This window comes from Parasteatoda tepidariorum, chromosome 6 (genome assembly GCF_982258835.1).
Source record: "Parasteatoda tepidariorum strain Cologne lab strain chromosome 6, Ptep-v5.0, whole genome shotgun sequence".
Classification (NCBI taxonomy): domain Eukaryota; kingdom Metazoa; phylum Arthropoda; class Arachnida; order Araneae; family Theridiidae; genus Parasteatoda; species Parasteatoda tepidariorum.
Window position 1 is genome coordinate 77,093,027 of NC_141760.1, and position 19,421 is coordinate 77,112,447.

At 26.7% G+C, this 19,421-nt stretch overlaps 1 protein-coding gene across 1 annotated transcript in view; it reads left to right on the forward strand.

Annotated features, from left to right (window-relative positions):
• The first annotated feature begins 401 nt into the window (after window positions 1-401).
• LOC107452585 (lachesin) overlaps window positions 402-19,421 on the forward strand; it is a 209,306-nt gene continuing 190,286 nt past the window's right edge. Inside the window, exon 1 of the mRNA XM_071178483.2 lies at window positions 402-834. Within this exon, the coding sequence (XP_071034584.2) occupies window positions 759-834 (76 nt within the window). The 5' untranslated portion in view covers window positions 402-758. The remainder of the gene's footprint in view (window positions 835-19,421) is intronic.

Here is a 19,421-nt window from a genome sequence, read left to right on the forward strand (position 1 = left end):
TTCATTTTATATTTTGTTTTCGAAAATTTACATCGAATATTAATAATCCCATTTAAATTATCTTTTTAAGAAGTAAGCATTAAATTTTATGAATAATTTTGTTATGTGGTATTTTTAAATAAAATTACATCGAATCTATAAAAAAGTTATAAATAAGTCCGTTAACCAAATAATAAAAAAAAATAATAATGATATTCAGTTATCACTTTAAACTTTAAACAATCTGAAACGTTTTATCTTCGCAGTTCAGATTGATGTTAAATGATGCATTTATTCAAATAAATTTCTCCCCGCTCTAAATCATAACCTGCAATAAAATATTATAAAAAAAAATTTCCCCCAACCTTCCCCCGTTTTCCAATCCAACTACCTTTAGCCTCCCCCGAACAAGTCCTATAGGCAAGGGCGGCGTGATTGCTGTGCGCCCCTCGGTCCGACCAAATAACTCTTCTCTCAGAACACTAAGGCCCTCCAAACTGAGCAGACGATAGACACAGCATCCGCATCCCCAGAAGAACCCTCTCCCAACGTGTTTCTGTAACACGATCTCTCTAAAGATACCGCTGAGAGTAGATTTATGATTTTAAGTTGTTCTTCTAGAAGACATCTCCTGTTGGTTTTATGACAATTGTGACAAAATGACACTTTTTGCTGAGACTCGGAACCGAACTGGTTGAAGATAGAATTGGCTTCAAGGAAGAGGAAAAAAAACTGTTTTGTTTCCGAACATCGGAGAAATAACGCGGGAGTTTTAAATCATGAAAAAGTTGACTGTGGAAAAGTGGACGCTAATTGCGTTTGTGATTGGTACCTGCCATTTTTTCATTTTACCAGGTAAGAAAAGTTTTTAAAGCGTTTTATTTAAACTTTTATCGTAATAACGATTTCAATTCAAATATGAAAAACGCCTTTTTCTGTTTGCTTTCTTACTAATGTAATAATTAATGGTTTGTTCTTAATTTAGCAGATCATTATAGGATTATTTTAAATGAAATGGTTTTGTAAATGTAAAAATAAATCAACAGTTACGGAAAATTTTACTAAAATGCGCATCAATTGCTCAGGTGGTTATTATTATTAGACACTTGCAATGTAAATGTTTGAAAGTCTTGAATATCCTATGTTTAATCATTATGACTTTTCATATAATTTATGAAAAACAAATTAAGCAAAGAAATTTTATGAAAACGTGAAGAACAAAGATGCTTCTTTAATTATATAGTAATTATTATTTTTCAAGAGCTTTAAAATAACTTGGAGGTACTGGAACATTAACTAAATTGGAAGTAGTTAAATTATTTTTTGAAATTCAAAGCAAAAATACAAGTTTTGAAAAAGAAAATTAAATATTAATTGCGCCTTTGATTGATATTTTTAATTATCTTCTTTCTCTCCTTTAACTATATTTTGTCATTTTATTATGTTTTTTAATTGTATATTTCTAAAATCAAATACGCATTAAAAATGTTTCCATTTATTTTTAACTAGAGTAATTTTTACAACTTAACAAACCACATAATTCTTTTTTCATTAAAATTTTTCATAATTATTTAAATTAGGTAATTAAAAAATAGTTAATAATTCAATTTAATGAGAACCCATATAATATAATTGAAAACTCCTAGATTTTCAAGTACAGCAATTTAAAATGAGTTGTTTCGGAAAGGTGGATGCATTCTGCGCCTGTAAGCGGTTAGTATAATTTTTAATATTTAATTAAATCATGCTTTATTATAAACTATTTTATTAAATTGAAAATAACTTTAATATTTTACAAATATTTTTACAGATTGTGCTTTTTTTAAATTCAGCTTTGACGAACAAAATTAAATTTATTTATAGGGTTTAAACTAAATAATTAGTCCAATTATTCTATTAATTAATTCTATTAAAACTATTTTCCTATCATGAAATTAGCATTAGTCAATTGTAGGTAATTTTTACTTATGATTAATAAATGAGACTTTCGTAGTGACTGTTTTTTATATATTTTTTGTTATACTATAAATGATGAATAAAAAAAGGAAGAGTTCACAAATCCAATTTAGAATTCACAAATTAATTTAATAAAGGAAAAAACAGAGACGATATCTAAATTTTACATATTACAAACAGGTGTATGAAACATCAAGACCTGTTTGATCAGAAGGAAAATTATTAGAAGCACTTTCAAGTTTCAACCTTCAACCAAATCCTAGACACCCGCCTTCCGTAATTGTGATTTGTCATATTTCAAAAAAATGTTTCCTCGTTTGATTGACTATCATGTGCGCATACTTTTTAAATTTATTATTGAAAATTTTTCTAATTTTTTTTCTATAATTAAGGAGGAACTTTATGGGGCATCATGCATTTGTGATTTATTTGAAATACCATGAAAAATTCTACCCAGAAAAATTAGGAGGATGGTATTGAATTAACATTAATTTTTTTGAACAATCGGAAATTCTTCTGTTCCTACTGAAAATATTTCTTGAAATATTTGTGAATTCATTTTGGTGTTATTTTTAAATTGTCTTTAAAAGTAATCTCCATTTCGTAGTCCTCTAGAGCAACTTTTAATCTTTTTTCTTTGTAATTGAATATTTAGTTTAATAATGTAATTTCTTAAATTAATCATTTAAACATTTAGAGACTTTTGAAATAATGAAAAATGAATCTTCAAAAATGCACATTATATCCTTAAAAATAATAAAAAAATAAACGTTTAGGATAGTGTGCAAATTTGTTTTGGACTAAATTAAAGATTAAATTGTATTCTGCAATAATATAAATTTTAGTATACTCATATAAAAGGCAGACCCTTTGTAAATTAAAGTCAATTACGAATTGCACTCTCGAGTTTTCTCTCAGCTGTAGGTATAAAAGAATTAATATTTATAATTTTTAAGTCAGTTAATAGTTTATTCAGAAATTTAAAACTATTAAAAAAATATAACAACATCCAAAAAAAATTATTTCAGCATTAAAATAATAAAATAAAAGCGAAATGTTTACTTTTAATTTTATAACCATAAAATATTGCTTTTACGAATTATAAAAAAAATATATTTTCCTTCATTAACATCTCAAAAGTTATAAACATATCTTGAACGAAATTGATAACCTCATTAATTTGAATTTCTGAAATAAAATCTTTCTGAAAGAAATCTTTCGAAAAGTAGTTTATATGTGAATAACTTAATTTACTTATATTGAATTAGATTTCAAAAAAAGCTACTGACTTTAATTTTATTTTAGAAATAGAACCATTGAATGTCATTTTATCTACGAAATTTAAATTGGATATTAAGTTTTTAAAATTTATATTCTATTTCTAACAAAAATGAGGGATTTCAACCATTTCATTCAAATGTGGTGAGCATAGTAATATTTTGATTTGATTTTAGGTAGATTAAATTTGAATCCATTTCTTAGTGATTAAACATATTTTTTCCTAAAAGAAATATACATTTAATTTTAAAATTAGTTATAAGTAATTAAGTAAAATTATTTGAGAAAAAATGTTTAAGTCGGTAAGGAATATAAAGCAACGATAACAGGTAAATTTTGCCAACTACTCAATGTAAAAGCAGTTTATGCAGATTGGTAAACTCTGCAGTCAATAGCTATCCTAATGCAAGAGTTCGGACGGCTTGGTGCTTCCTATATTTCTGGTACGAAATGCTATTACTGGAGAATTATTTTATTACTGGATAATATTTAATATTATAATAATAATTTTATCACTGGATCTAATTTTGTTATAGGATAAGAATTATTTTATCACTGGATCTAATATTTGTTACTGGATAAGAATTATTTTATCACTGGATCTAATATTTGTTACTAGATAACAATTATTTTATTACTGGATTTTACTGGAGACCTTAATAAACCATACTTCCTTTTTAATATAATCGAGATATATACGATATTTAAATGATTTATTTAATATTATTTTTTCTTCAAATAGTAACGTTTCTTCAAGTTTTCAAAATATAGTTCTTATCACTAAGCATTTAGTTAAAAATAAAGAACTGTAAGAAATTTCACCGAATCAAGGGTTATTATACCGCGCTCTAAGATATGATAAAATGCCTAAATTTTACCATTTTATCACTCATAATAAAATAATATTTTGTTGCTAATTTTTTCAAAATTGCTACCAAAACCGTGTTTTTGATGTTTCTATAGAACCAGATGCTCGCTAAACTTTACCATAATCTGGTAATTTTAACCATATTTTTTCTCAGCATAGCGAAGGATCAACTTAAATAATAATATCATTAATATTATTCCTCCAAAAGCTATTTACGCTTTTTCGATGATAAAAATGGGCAAATTTCCGAAGAATACATAAAATTGACAAAGTATTTTAACGCGTGTTTTTCGACCATAAACTATGAAGGAAGCTTTACCTATAAACTTTGACTTAGAATCAGCCATTAGTTGAAAATAATATTTATGTTCAACAATAAACCATGTTCAATACTAAAAATTATTTTTGCTTCGTGGTAAACGCTCCCAACGTGGAAAACGTTCTAACGTAAAATATAAGTAATTATGCCACATTGTATTAGAATTATGTAATACGAAAAAAAGTTATCTCTCTTTAAATATATGAAATAATATGGAATAAATATATGAGACGAAAATATATATAAATTGAACTAAAAAAAATTAATATATTTTAAAATATTCAAAAAATTTTAAATTTTGATTTTAATATAAATAGTATTGAATAAATATAAAAAACCTAATATAATGAAATATATTCGCTTCATGGTAAAATACTTATTTACTTTAAATTCATAGTTATAAAATTTATTTTATTAGAATTTTCAAGAAGGGAAGAATGTTTTTTTTTTGCCATATGATATGAAAGAAAATTATCAACAAAAGATAGTATCTTGAAATTAAATTTAATGACTACAAAATTTGCTTTGTGGCAAATAATACTATAAAGTGATACTATGAAGTAAATGATACATTTTGATACTTTTTTTTAGAATTTTAGAATTACATAAAAAAAAAGAATCTTTCATTTTCTTTAAATATGCAACGTTACGTGGATGAAATCCGTATCTAAAACGTAATGCCTTAAGAATAAACTTAACCTTTTAGGTTGCCAACAATACTTAAATTAAATGTCCTTTATTTAACAAAAAAGTTTAATCTTATAGCAGTAAATGTTAAAACAACATAACTGGAATGCGACTTTGTTTTCATTTGAAACGTTATAAAATTTCAGAAAACTCAGAAAGGTTTTTATACAGTTTATAAAATGTAGACATGTCTGTGTAACTCTGACTCACAGCCAAAGCATTTATTTTTCTTAAATGGAAACGAAAAGTAATATGTTGCGTATATTCTGCTATTGTATTATATAGAAAGAATTTTTAAAACCCATAAAATAAAATAATAGGATATTGTTTTTATAAGAGTTTAAAAAGGCAAGTAAATATTTTTATAAAAATTCATATATTACTAGCTATCAGTATAAAGTTACATTTCTAGTAGTAAAATGTAAAGGAGTTTTTTTTTTTCAAAGTAATGAGTTTCTCAACTAAATACTAATATTTTTCTAGATTTTTTTCCGAAATATTTATAAATAAGGGATATATAAATGAACGCCGTTAGAAGAAAATTTAAACGTAAAGTAAATAACATATAATGTAAAAAAGAACATATAAGTAAATAGATAAATGTATAGAAGATAAAGATAAATGCATAGAAGATAATAGATAAATATATAGAAAAAATAGATAAATATATCGATACTATTAAAATTCATACCTTTAAAATGTTAAAACATATTCCGGACCATTAGAAAAATATTTTTTTCATAATGTTATAAATACGAATTTCGGGGACTATTCTTTCGTTTTATATAATTCAATAATTTTTAAATTGTGTCATTTTCATGCGGACTTTAAAAAAAATTGATTAAACTCAAGTTATGTTTATAAAAACATAAAGGGAGGACAAGATGGTTTAACTTTATATTCATAATTTCATTTTAACAAAATGATGTATCCAAACGCCGCTATAAGTAGAATCTAAACACAAAGTAAATAACGTACTATAGAAAATAAAAAGTATTACATAAGTAAAATAAATTGATAAATATAAAGAATATAATGTACAAAAAAATAATGGAACAACCTGATGACTTAACTTTTAAATCATAATTTCATTTAAAAAAATAAAATAGTTTTTAGAGTATATAACATATTAGCTAAATAACAAAATATCAAGAAACTATAAAAATTCAGAACTTTTATATGTTTGAAAATTTCTTAGTTGTACATGAATTATAATAGAATAAAATAAATAGTGTAAAAACATATTCTTGACCATTAAAAAAATATTGTTGCATAAAGGCATGCATAAAAATTTTGATGAATATTATTTCTTTGTGAAATTCAATAACTCTAAATTGTGTATTACGCGTCTAAAGTAAAGAGATGAAACGATATTTTAATTTTAAAATCACAGTTTCACTTTAATGAATTTTATTTATACTCAGTTATAACAATAAATTTCTGTAAAATTTCTAATTAGCTACACTGGTATCGTATGGCAGAAACGGCTTTCTTTTTCTTTTCTGATAGTCACTACACCCACTTTCACTCTCTTCATGTCATGAGAGTGACGCACTAGGGGAATGCGTCACTGTCACACGACCGTTCATGCGAACAACTGCTGGGTGGTCTCCGAAAGAATAAGACGATAGAATATTTTTGATTTGTGGAATACTAGAATTTTTGTTTTTTCTTCGTTTCATTTTTTTCCGTTATGAGACCATCAGCTTGCGATATAAAGACACATTTTTATGTAACTTAAGTACTATGCTATTTTTTTTAATTATGAAAACTTTAGAAAATAACAGATGTATATTATTTTATATCATTCTTTCAGTAATTTATTTCGGTTATAAATCTTTCTAAACGTCAAGTAACCCTCTAAGCGTTCAGTAAAGTACATTGCATCTGTTATTTTGACTGTTTATATGCTTAAAACAATTCGTATATTCGGATAACTTACAGCGCATTTATTCTATAGAGTTGTATAAATTTGGGAATTCAAAATTAAATCGCTTGAAAAAACCTTTTTCATTTTTTCTTCAGTGTCACACTTACTTTAAGTTCACTTTAAATCGTTAAGGGAGTTAATAAATGCATGTTCTAAATCCATGTATGAAAGCAATATTTTTTTACGATACATTATGTTAACTTAGAAAATAAATGGAAGTTTTTTCTAATTTTATCTTTGAAAATGTTTGTTGAATACACTATGTTATTAATTTTATCGGATTCAATATGCATTTTGATTACTCGCATTAAGAGAAACTTCGATCATAGGCTCTATTCGGTACATAGCATTACCCACTTCGAAAACAACACTTTATTTAACAGTAGAAACAAAGTTACAAATTTCAGAAACGAAGAATTAAACATTACAAACATGCAAAATAAATAAATTAATTAATTAATAAATAAAATGAAGTGTTTATAGACAAGGGCTAAGACAAAGTTAGAAATTATAGCAAAAAAAGTAAGTTTAAAAAGTTTAAAAATATCTGAACATTAATTCGCTATTTTAAGAATTCACGTAATTATAAACTGATAGTTGCTTCATTCTAGTCTAAAACAATATTTTTTTTCTGTGAAGGAATAAGTCATCACTAAATTTCAAGTGCTACGTATGCAAACTTATTTTAGTTTTGGCGCAAAACAAAAGCCTTCAGAAGAACATTCGAGAGGATTGGAGAGAGAAAGGTCACGAATTAAAATATTAAAAGTTTTAAGTGTATGAAATGATTCAAAAAAATCTATGTCAGTAGGTAAAGAGCAGTTTTAAATTATGTAAGCGGAAAAAAATCTAACTTAAAATAAGAAGCCCAACTATCTAGTATAATAGTAGATTGTTTGATATCCTGAATTTGAAAATAGATTTCATATTCATTAATTAGAAGTTTAAAGGGAAATTTAATGTGTCAAATTAATCCCAAGACCATTCGTAAGTTTTCTTAAACGTTCTTAGTACAATAATCAGGATGAGTTTTTTCACTGCTGTTAATCGTATGTGGTCCCCCTCTCATTGTCTTTCATGCGATGTTCTCAATCGAATGGTGGCTACTATTCACGCGCTTGTTTGCAGGTTCTCCAAAATGCCTTGCAATAATAAATTACAAATGGAGAACTCCTTTATTTTACTCCTATTGCTGTTGAATGTAGTTTTTCTTCCAATGTCATTGATTCTATCAATTGACATTTTTTTTACAAAATCTGATTAACCTCAAAAACTTTAATCCTTTTTTTTTTTTGTTTTTATTTCCTTACCAAAAACACACAAACTATTGTCCCAGCAGTAGTTTTCAAGCAGCGAAAAAAATGTGTGAAGTATCGAGATGTTCAAAGTTTAATATCTTGATAATCAAAATCAAGCTATTCAACTGTCTTTTATCGTTCTACATAGCTTATTTTTAAATCATAGGTTTGAGTTTTACTCTGCTATTTTTCAACGTAAAATCTTAGCGACTGATTTTTATTTTCGGGAATTTTTCCAGGCGTTGAAGTATTTTAGTAAATTAGTTAATGACTTTTCTAATTCCATATTTTACAAATGTATGGAATTGAGCCGCGATGGCTCAGGGGATAGAGAGTTCGCCTTCCAATGAGGTGAACCGGGTTCGAATCGATACGAATTCCGCATCCGGCTTGCACTGACCGCATTGCTGACGTGAAATATTTTCAGTGGTAGACGGATCATGGGTTAGAGTCCCCTCACAGTCAGGCTAACCGTGGAAGGTTCTCGTGGTCTTCCTCTCCATGTAACGCAAATGCAAGTTAGCTCCATCAAGAAGTCCTGCACGAAGGCAAATTTCTCCCAATACTCGATCCAGGAGCTCCCTTGTCTTCTGGATTGAGTAAAAATTACAAGGCTACGGGGTTGAAGATTAGTAGTCGTAAACCCATAAAATTGGGTCGGCTGTTCGACGACGGTTATAAAATAAAATAAAATGTATGGAATTAAGACCGATATAGCCTGGTTGGTAAAGCGCTGTGCCCATGCCCAAGAGTTCATGGGTTCGATCTCAGCCGGTAGATGACTCCCCGTGTAGATGACTGATGCAATGATGAATGGTGACTGATGCACGTTAAATCTGTCGAGCCACAAAGTCCTCCATGCTCTCACAACAAATCAATGCCTCTGGGGTTACTGATCCAGGAGTTTCCTTGTCTTCTGTATTGGTTCAAAATTGAAAGATTACGGAGTTGAACATTAGCAGTCGTAAACGAAAATTGGGTCAGCTATTCAACACGGATATAAAATAAAAGTAAAATAAAATGTATGGAGTTAGAAAAAATCTAATTCCATACATTAGTAACTTCTCTGTTCTTCCATGATTACTTCGAAGAGTTTTCACTTAAGAATTTTCTATACAATACGAACCAAAATTACAGTACGCATATTTATCTGATATTATTTGTTCTCTTTTTAAGTTGTTTACCATATTCCAAATTATTTCATTAAATGAAGATTCTCTCTTATTTCTGGCTTCAGTTTTTTTTCTCGTCAATTTAGAGGCCTCTAACATGTTTGAAGTCAAAATATTCAGTAATCAAATTATCCACGAGGTCCGCCGAAACACGAAAAATAGTGTGTTGAAAGGATGTCATTGAGAAGAATATTTCGCTTAAGCAGGAAACGAGAAATTAAATATGATATAAACATGATTTATTGTATTATCTCAACATGTATAACGCAGTTGTGACTTCCACAAAGATTCATTGTTACCTGAATTGCAACTGTTTTTTTTACGTGAAGTAAGAATACATAATCTATAATGGAACTAAAAATAAATAAAGATTAAAAAAATAAATGAAAAAAAAACTTTTTTTTCTCTTCTTTTACTGTAAAGGACTATTCTACGTCCTAGTGACAATCATTAATAATAATTTTACTGGCACCTAGATTTCTGAGAAAGATGCTTTTAATATTTTACTGTTGATGCATTCCTAAAAGATATATTAGTCATTTAATTAAGCATTTTTTACTTTTATTCCCGTGGATGTTTTATAACTTTTAATTAATGTTTCCAGAAATTAGACATAGTTAAAAATATAAATTCGAATTAACATCGTTAACAGTAGTGACAGTTAAATCGTATATTTTTAATCGCGCATTTAAATTAAATACATAATAATTACTACATCTTTAAAAACAGATACGAAGCTTCTATTTAAAATAATTTATTTGAATTAAATATGGCAAGTAATTTTTTGTGTTTAAAAGGAATCTCTTATCATATGAAGAGATAAAAGCTTTTTAAAATTGTTTTAGTTCCTGTATAAATGTAAATTTAAGGTAGTGTTATCACCAGTTCGCCAGGTTATAACCAGGTTCAAAAAAAAACATTCAAAAGTGAATAAAACTAGTAAAAAATTTAACTAAATTGAACTAATTATACTTACTATAAAGCATTTTTAATTTATAGAAATAATATGATACTTGATTAAATTCCAACATCGGAATTTGAACATGAGCAGTTAATAATTGTAAGTACAATATAACAATTATACAATCTTTGAAACATAAATACGCGGAAATAAAAAGTGTTGAGTTTTTGCAGAAAGTACCTCGATACATAAAGTAAAGCCAATAAAAATTTAAGAAGATTTTTGTTTGAAACATATGCAAACTATCTATTTAAAAATAAATTGATTCAATACCCGAATATTAGGCTAATCTTATAGATTGTTTTTAATCTACTACTATATTAATAGTGAAATAATATGGGCAAGCGATCTAAATTGAAATAAAGCACTATAGTTATAGCATTATAGTATTTAAATATTTAGGTTATGATAAAGACTATCATTCGATTTAATTAAAAGAATAGCATGGGTGAATGGTTTCAATAAAAAAAAAGATATATTGTAACTAAAGATAAGAATAAATTTTCAACTAGAACTGTTTTACTTTATGAGACACGTATTAAAAAAATAAACTGTTATATTTAATTTTCGAAAACTTGTTTTTTGTACATTTACATCGTATTTTGTTGCATTTGTTTAAGCATCAATCGTAATCGCATTACGGAAATATATTTCAAAAAATAAAAGAAATGAAATCGCAGTTGTATTTTTTCATCATAAAGTATTATTTTAAGAGGATGAAGAAATTCCCACTACGATTGTAAATACACATTCCCCAGAATGAAATTCTCAACTACTTCTGACATGGGTCATAATTCTCCATTCCCTATTTCTTTTGATGACATTCTCCAGCCCTTTTACTTGATAGATTGAGATTGGCAAGACCTCGGAAAGGCGAAGACAGCCAACTTGTCAACTGAGTATGCTCCACGAACTAGTAATATGCGATTTCAGAAGCATGTTCTTATTTTGTGTCGCCCAAGGAAAATATCTGGAACGTCAAGGAGGAAAAAAAAACTTTTATTTGGAAGTATAAAAAGGAAAAAAGATCATAGGGGCATATTTTAGATGGCAGCTTGAAAAATTTCCTCTGATGCCAGCGGCATTGTGGAATTTCAGATAAAAGTGAAAACTGCTTCCTTTTTCCCCATGTGTCCTCGACACAACTTGATTGTTTCTATGTGAACCTAAACTGGAATAATTTAAAAGAGAATGATTGATGGATTTTTCCTTACTCAATAAAGGATTTGAATAATTTCAATAATGGAATAAGTTCGATTATCCAAAGTTGAAATGACCGACTTTGACCAGTACATATTTTTTGAAAGGAATAAAATTTTCAGATCTTACAATTTTCTAAATTTTAATTTTAAACTAAAAGAAGATTCATGGAATTCATGGAATTACAAGCGATGTCATTATCACTTGTAATTTCATGAACGACTTTAAATCTTATTAACATGTAAATTTATACAAAAATATGCTCAAGGTGGATACCTTTAAGCAAGAAATGGTGGGGATGTATTAAATTTATGTGCAATCCTATAGTATTGCTAAAATTAATACAATATCAAAATTTGCTTATTAGTATTTGAACTATTTTGTTGCTAGAACGATACTAGTCTGAAACTGCTGTTTATTTTACGTCATCGATCGTATTTAGGTTTATTAAATGAATTTTACCACAATACAAATTTATTGAATGAGTACATTTCTCCTATATTTCTTTAATTTTTGTAAATAAATGGTACATTATACTAGTTTTTGTCTTTTTTTAATCTGATATGGCAATCATTTTAATTAAATAGTGATTTATCGAATGGGAATCTTCTAAAAAGTATTTGCTTCAAACGTAACAAGATACTCAAAATTTACTTTAGGTTGATTTTTCATAGTCTCAGTTTAACCAAGAAAAAATATAAAAATTTGTTTTACTTACTGGAAATGTATTATTGAAAGCATTAAAATTTATCAGTTAAGTTTAAGCCTGTCTTGTTTTTAAAAAAAATTCAGTACTAATAATTTTTAACGTTTAAAAACATGGTCATTAGGCAAGTTCGTTTCCTTACAGCACTTTTTAATGTCTTTTAAATTTTAGTATACGTTAATTAAAAATAAAACGATAAACAAAACGCTGCTCAATATTTAATATCTTTACATTAATGATTCAATAAAGTATTCTTAAAAAAATTCTTCAAATATTATTCTTATATTTAAGATATTTGGTGATTTAATATTACATTTACACATTTATTATAACTAAATACTGACACATAATTTATAGTTCTGAAATCAGTAGCATATTATGTAACAAACTAAAGTGTAGCGTTATGTCTTATAACACTAAACGCAAAATTTTAGTGAATAAAAAACATTATTATTTTAGAAAAAAAAAGCAAAATGATAATCCTTTACATGAGTTAACCTAGACAGAATAAGTATAATAAACATGCAGTGTAAAACATACATAAAGTATGACAAAAATACGTAATAAAATAACATTTCACATACAAAAATAATTATTAAAAAATGATACAAGTCTTCCTTATTAAATTTAAGTAAATAATTAAAGAAGTTGATTTAGATATTTTTAAAGGAATAACATATATAAGGGATAACATTCAAGTTAGTACATAAGAGCTAGAATTTTTTTAATCATTTTTTAAAGACCTAGGCAAATAAATTATTCCACAAAAATAAAAATTTATAAATTGCTTAAAACTTCGAGAAAAAAAGTTTCGTACAATTAGAAAGAAATATTTCCTTATTTTTTTGGAAAGATTTGATTGTTTGTACTTGTGTTGGTATTTTTCTTTTTACTTCTTTCAGAGAAGTAAATCAAAATCAATAAGTTTTAAATACTTTTTTTTTAATTCATTTAATTTCAATGATATTAACAGTTGGTTTGAAGACAATGTTTAATGAACACTATTAAAAAATTTAAGAAATAAATTTTTCATTCTTCTAACATCTTTAAAACTTTCAGATATATATCCAAAATATGATTTATTTACGATCAGTTCAAATTGTTTACATTCATTGCTTAATTTAGTTTAGTTACTTTGAAAAATTTTGAACAAAGTCTTTGCAGTAATTACGAAATATTACATTTATTTTATTGGAACCTTATTTCCAAACACTTAAGCAGGAAACTATATAAAATTTTTGAAAAAATAACTTCGTTTTTTTTAACATTATCTAGTGCAAGATAATTTTTTAAGACATGTAAAGAGAAATTGAGAAACACGGAGCCTAAAAAGCACTCTCCTTTTTTAACAAAAAAAAAATCATTTAAAAGAATACAGTGTGAGTTAATAACGCTCCAAGAGTTTATAACAAATACATACATTTAATTTTTTCTCTTATTTGTAATTAATCAATTTTAGTTTGGAGAGCCATGAAAAATTCTTATATAAAAAAAATGCACCGTGACTCGAAAAATTAAGAATTTCTGCAGCGAAATGCTTCAAAAATCTACAGGTGAGAAGGCAATGTTTTTTTTTAATATATATGTATCAAAATATCACAAAATAGCAGATTATGGTCAGAAAGGCTTTTTTAACAGTAATTATGTTTGATTTAGAAATAACGTACATTAAAAAATAATCTGGAATTAATAAAAATTTAAAAAATATATTTCAAGAAAAAAAAAGCGAACTTAGTTTTCAGTTAAATATATTTAATAGATAAGGAATACAGATGTAAAGTACAGAAAAATAAAAAAGAAACTTAAAAAAGAACGATAACTTTCAAACGTTTTAAATTTCGCCATACTGTAAAATAATATATTTTTATTATATTATTCACATCGAATCGAAATAATTTATGAGATAGTGGGATAACTGTATAAGAGCTGAAAATTTTCAGGCAAAATGAAAAAATAATAAATATGTATTTTGCCAGGCGGATTAAGAAAGTTATTCATAGTCCTAGTCTAAGAAGGCATGGTTGTATTTCATACATCTGAACTTTTTTTTACTTTGTACACGAGTAGATAAAATAGCTATTTTATATGAGGTTATTATCAGTGAAATTTTCAGTGCATTAATTTTTAGCTCATTTTTTTTTAATCTTTTGGTTTAATTATTTTAACCTTTTTTTAAATTGAATTTCGTAACAGTTTTTGTTTGTTTAATGCAAACATTTCAACTGTTTTTTTTCCTTTATATAGTGACTTTCTTTAAAATTTAAATTTAAATATCTTATATTTTTCCTTGCCTGGCAAAACTTTCGTGCTGGCACCATTCTTTCGGAATAGAATCTTAACTTTCTATGTCTTCTTCAAATGATTTTTTTCTATACTCTGTTTTTAGTGGTTATTGAACACATGCCTGATATTAAGTTATCTGCAAGTGAGAAAAATATCCATCTTTTCGTTTCTCTCTTAGTCTCAATCCTTAAGGTATGGTTTATGGTTTTTTTTCTCTAAAAATCACAGAATACAGGTGGTAATTTCCTTAGTTCATCTATTTTTTGCGGTTAATTAAACCAATCTTAAATGCCAGTTTCTCAAATTTTATACTTCTTAGATTTTAATTGTGTATCACTTGTCTGAAAGCATGTTTTAAAAATTTCTCAGTCACCGTCCCTTTTCAGTCTTTGCTCCACTTATTTTCTTTTCAAGCGTGTTGTAAGGTGTCTGTCTCTTTCATTCTGAGAGGCGGACTTAAATCTAAATCAACTCGTTTTTTTTTGGCCTTTTTTCCCCTTTAGTTTAGATTTCGTTACTAAAATCCTCTAACCTTTATATTCTTGAAAATAAGCTAATCAGAAAATCAACAGCTTCTTCTTGATTTTTCCCAGTCGAATATCTTCATATTTTTTTTTTATTTTCCTTTAAATATCTTCTAATCTGAGTATAATCTTTATTAAAAAGATAATTAACTGCCCCGTTAAATCAGAGTTATTATATTTCGTTCTTAATCAAATATTCTCTCTTTTTTTTATTTGGTTTTACTCAAAATTTGACTCATCGTTGATAACCTCTTCTTTGCTATCCGCCACCTATTTCTGAGTTGACTCATTGGTGGATATTATAAGTTCGTTAAAATGCATATCTTATTGTCTTTGAAACATTGTGTCTTCCACTTTTTTTTGAACAATAACTTGCTGCTATGTGATAAACGATATATGAACGATAAACAGTGTGATGCCAGAATTTGGCATTACATATTTATTTCCTATCTTTTTAAAATATCCTTCATTACTTAAGCTTATTTTTATTAATAGAATTATATTTAAAATAAATCAAAAACTTAATCTTTTTAAACGAACATAAAATATTTATTTCTTCTCTTCTGGATTAATGTAACGGATACTTTCTTTTTATTTCATTATTAAGCAGACATATTAATTCACTGTCGCCTCTAATTGAAAACAAAAATCTATTTATAACTTTTTATTCTAATTTTCCAACGGCTAAACGTTTCGGTTGCATGGTTATAATAATTCACATAAATTTGTTGGCGACTCGTGATCGCCAAGGTGTTCTTTTAAACCCATGTGGATATGCTAGTTGGCTTTGTTTTTGGCTATGATATATTATGATAAATCGCCAAATTTTGGATCTCCTACCCATACTCTTTCTCTGTCCGTTGAGAATAAATATATTCACTTTTAATTTCTAAATTGGTGAGGCTGGGACCCCTTTCGGGGGCCTCCCAGTCTCAATTTTCTAACGGTCAGAAATGTTGTTCTGGCTTTATGATCTCTCAATAGAGAGTATTAGTATTTCATCCCTTTAAGGGATTTCTTATGTAGGATGAAGATGTGGCCACTCGAAATCTTAAATTATACTTAATAAAATCTAAATTTACATTCAACGATTTGTACATTATTTCCTGGATACGTTATTGTTTTATTCATTCAATATTGGCCTAAATGAACATTCATATATACCACTATCAACTATACGGCTAATGACGGGGAAGCAAAGTCTTCCCTCACAAACAGATTTTTATGTATGCAAGAAAAAATTATTCAATAATTTATGTATGCAAATTAGTATGCAGGCGAAAGGAATTCTAAATAAGCACTTTAAAATTGATTTTAAATTATCGATGTCTCACGATATATCGATATATTGACTATCTCTTCTCTTTACATAGAATCAAAATAATTTATAATGGTGTAATATAACAGTTTCAACTGCGTATTGTATTATTTACTGCACAAATACTGACCATTGTAATTTTATTCTTTGTAATTATACATTATGTACACAAATTCTGATCATGACCACTCTAAAAATATACAAAATTTTTTCTGTGCAGGGATAAAGAAAATTATTTATAATTATTTTGATCGCATCTCTTTTATTTGAAGAAACATGTTTACTTAGTATACCTGCAAAGCAAGAACCGTTAACATATTTCATTCAAAATCCATTTATTTAATTTATAAAGAATTAATATTTGCTAATATTTCATTTTCTTCAAAATTATGAAAAAAGATAAAATTTGAATATATTACTTGTGCAAATTTTGAACCACCTCTGAATTCAAAATAAGTTCTGTAAAATTGATTCTAAATTATCGATGTCTCACGATATATCGATATATTGACCATCTCTTCTCTTTACACAGAATCAAAATAATTTATAATGGGATAATATAACAGTTTTAGCTGCGTATTGCATTATTTATTGCACAAATTCGGACCATTGTAATTCTATTTATTGTAATTATACATTATGTACACAAATTCTGACCATGACCATTCTAAAAATAGACAAAACTTATTCTGCGGACAGATAAAGAAAATTATTTATAATTCTTATGATCGCATCTCCTTCATTTGAAGAAACATGTTTACTTAGTATACATGCAAAGCAAGAACCGTTAGCATATTTCATTTAAATTCCATATTTAATTTATAAAGAATTGATATTTACTAATATTTCATTTTCTGAAAAATTATAAAAGAAGATAAAACGCCATTGTAAAATGATAAAAAAAAAATTTCAAAATTCTTCCAACGACAAAAGATGGTTCCTTTCTCTTTATTTCAAATGGCAATTGTTTCGAAGTTTCCTTTTGTACCACTAATGATCCAAAAGGAAGAATTATAATTTTTTTGCCTCTAAATGCGGAGAATAGAAACAGGTAGAATGAATTCTAAAGAAGGCTGAAAAAGTGTTTATAAAATATCGATGTCTCCAAATAAGTCAATAATAGTGTGATACATTATCTATTACAACATTTTACATAGAATCAATGTAATTCGTTATGGGCAAATAAAGCAGTTTCAGCTGTGAATTATACTATTTTTTAAATAATTCTTTATTATATCAGTTAAGGTGATTTTCGCAAATAATAGATCTAAGCGAAAATTTTTGACCAAATGAGAAAAAAATACCCTATGTTGAAGATAGATATAGAAAATCATTTAAAGTTATAGACTAAAGAGATATAATTGCGTATAGCTCACTTGAAGAAATATTTCTAGTCAGTACTTTCGTAAAGCAAGAACCATTCCCATACTTCATTGAAAATCTACTTATTTATTTTGTTGACAATATTTACTATTATGTCATTTTCTTGAAAATAATACAAACGTAAAATGTGAATGCAAGAATTATGTAGAAATTTTGAAACACCTTAGGCAAAATTATTGAATTTTTCAGAATTCTTTAAACTATAAAAGAGTCTTCCCTTCTTTTTACTTCAAACTTTATGTATTTTGAAATATTCTTTTGTGCGATAAATCCAATAAGAAGAATTACAATATTTTGCCTCTAAATTGGAAAATAGGAACAGGGTAAATGAGTTATAACCAAGGTCTTAAAAACGTTTATAAAATCTTGATACTTTACGATAAGTCGATGCGTGTATCATTTCTACTATTTACATAAAATCAAAGTGTACAATAATTCGTGATGGGCTAAATTAACAGTTTTAGCTGTGATTTATGCAATTTATGACATAATTCTGAACATTGCAATCAAAGAGATTACCGAAAATAACTGATATAAACAAATGTCTTAGAGAAAAGGAAAAAAACACCCTCTGCTGATTATAGATATAAAAAATCATTAATAGTTGTAACATATAAGCGCATAATTGTATCTCGTTCGATAAAAGAAGCATTTGTACTTTGTACTCTTGTGATTCCCATATTTCCCAGAAAATCCATTTATTTATTTTATAGACAAAAGTAAACAATAAATATTTACTATTATTTCACTTTCTTAAAAACAATGCAAAAGTAAAATGTGAACACAGTTTATGTGGGAATTTTGAAACACCGCAGACGCCATCATAAAATGATTGAATTTTTCAAAATTCTTCCAACTACAGAAGATTCTTCGTTTCTTTTTATTTCAAACATCATGTATTTTGAAGTTTCCTTTTGTGTGACTAATGATCCAGTAAGAAGAATTGCAATTTTTTGCTTCTAAATGGGAGAATAGAAACAGGCAGAATGAATTCTAAATAAGGGCAGTAAAAAAATGTTTTTTGTTGCATAGAAAAATTTTGCATTTTCCCAAGACTTCATTAATGATGATTACATGCACTTCGATTCAGAATATTCTTTTTTTAAATATTTAATGGATTTTACATTTATGTCGAACATATTCATGAGTTTGATAAACTGACAAAGAATAATTAATTTAAAAAAAATGATTTCTATCATGAAATAAAGTCGTAATGGTTTTAAAATATGAGCTACAATGACACAAAATGGCCTTCATATTTAGAATAAATTCAACACTATGTAAATAGTGAATATTTTGTTTTTGACCAAAAGTGGAGTTTTAGTTTACGAGTTGCAAAAATGATAATATATTTTAAATGTATTAACTTGTATCATTACTGACTGGCATTTAAAAAATGATATTCAGTTATGAATATAGGTAGTAGCAGTTTTAAAGCATTTGACACAAATCTTTCTTTTTTATTAACTCTGTTAATTCAGTTCAATCTGAATATTTAACTATTGGTTTCTTAAGTAAAATTAAATTTTAGTTTTAGTCTTACAGCAATCTTTCATTTT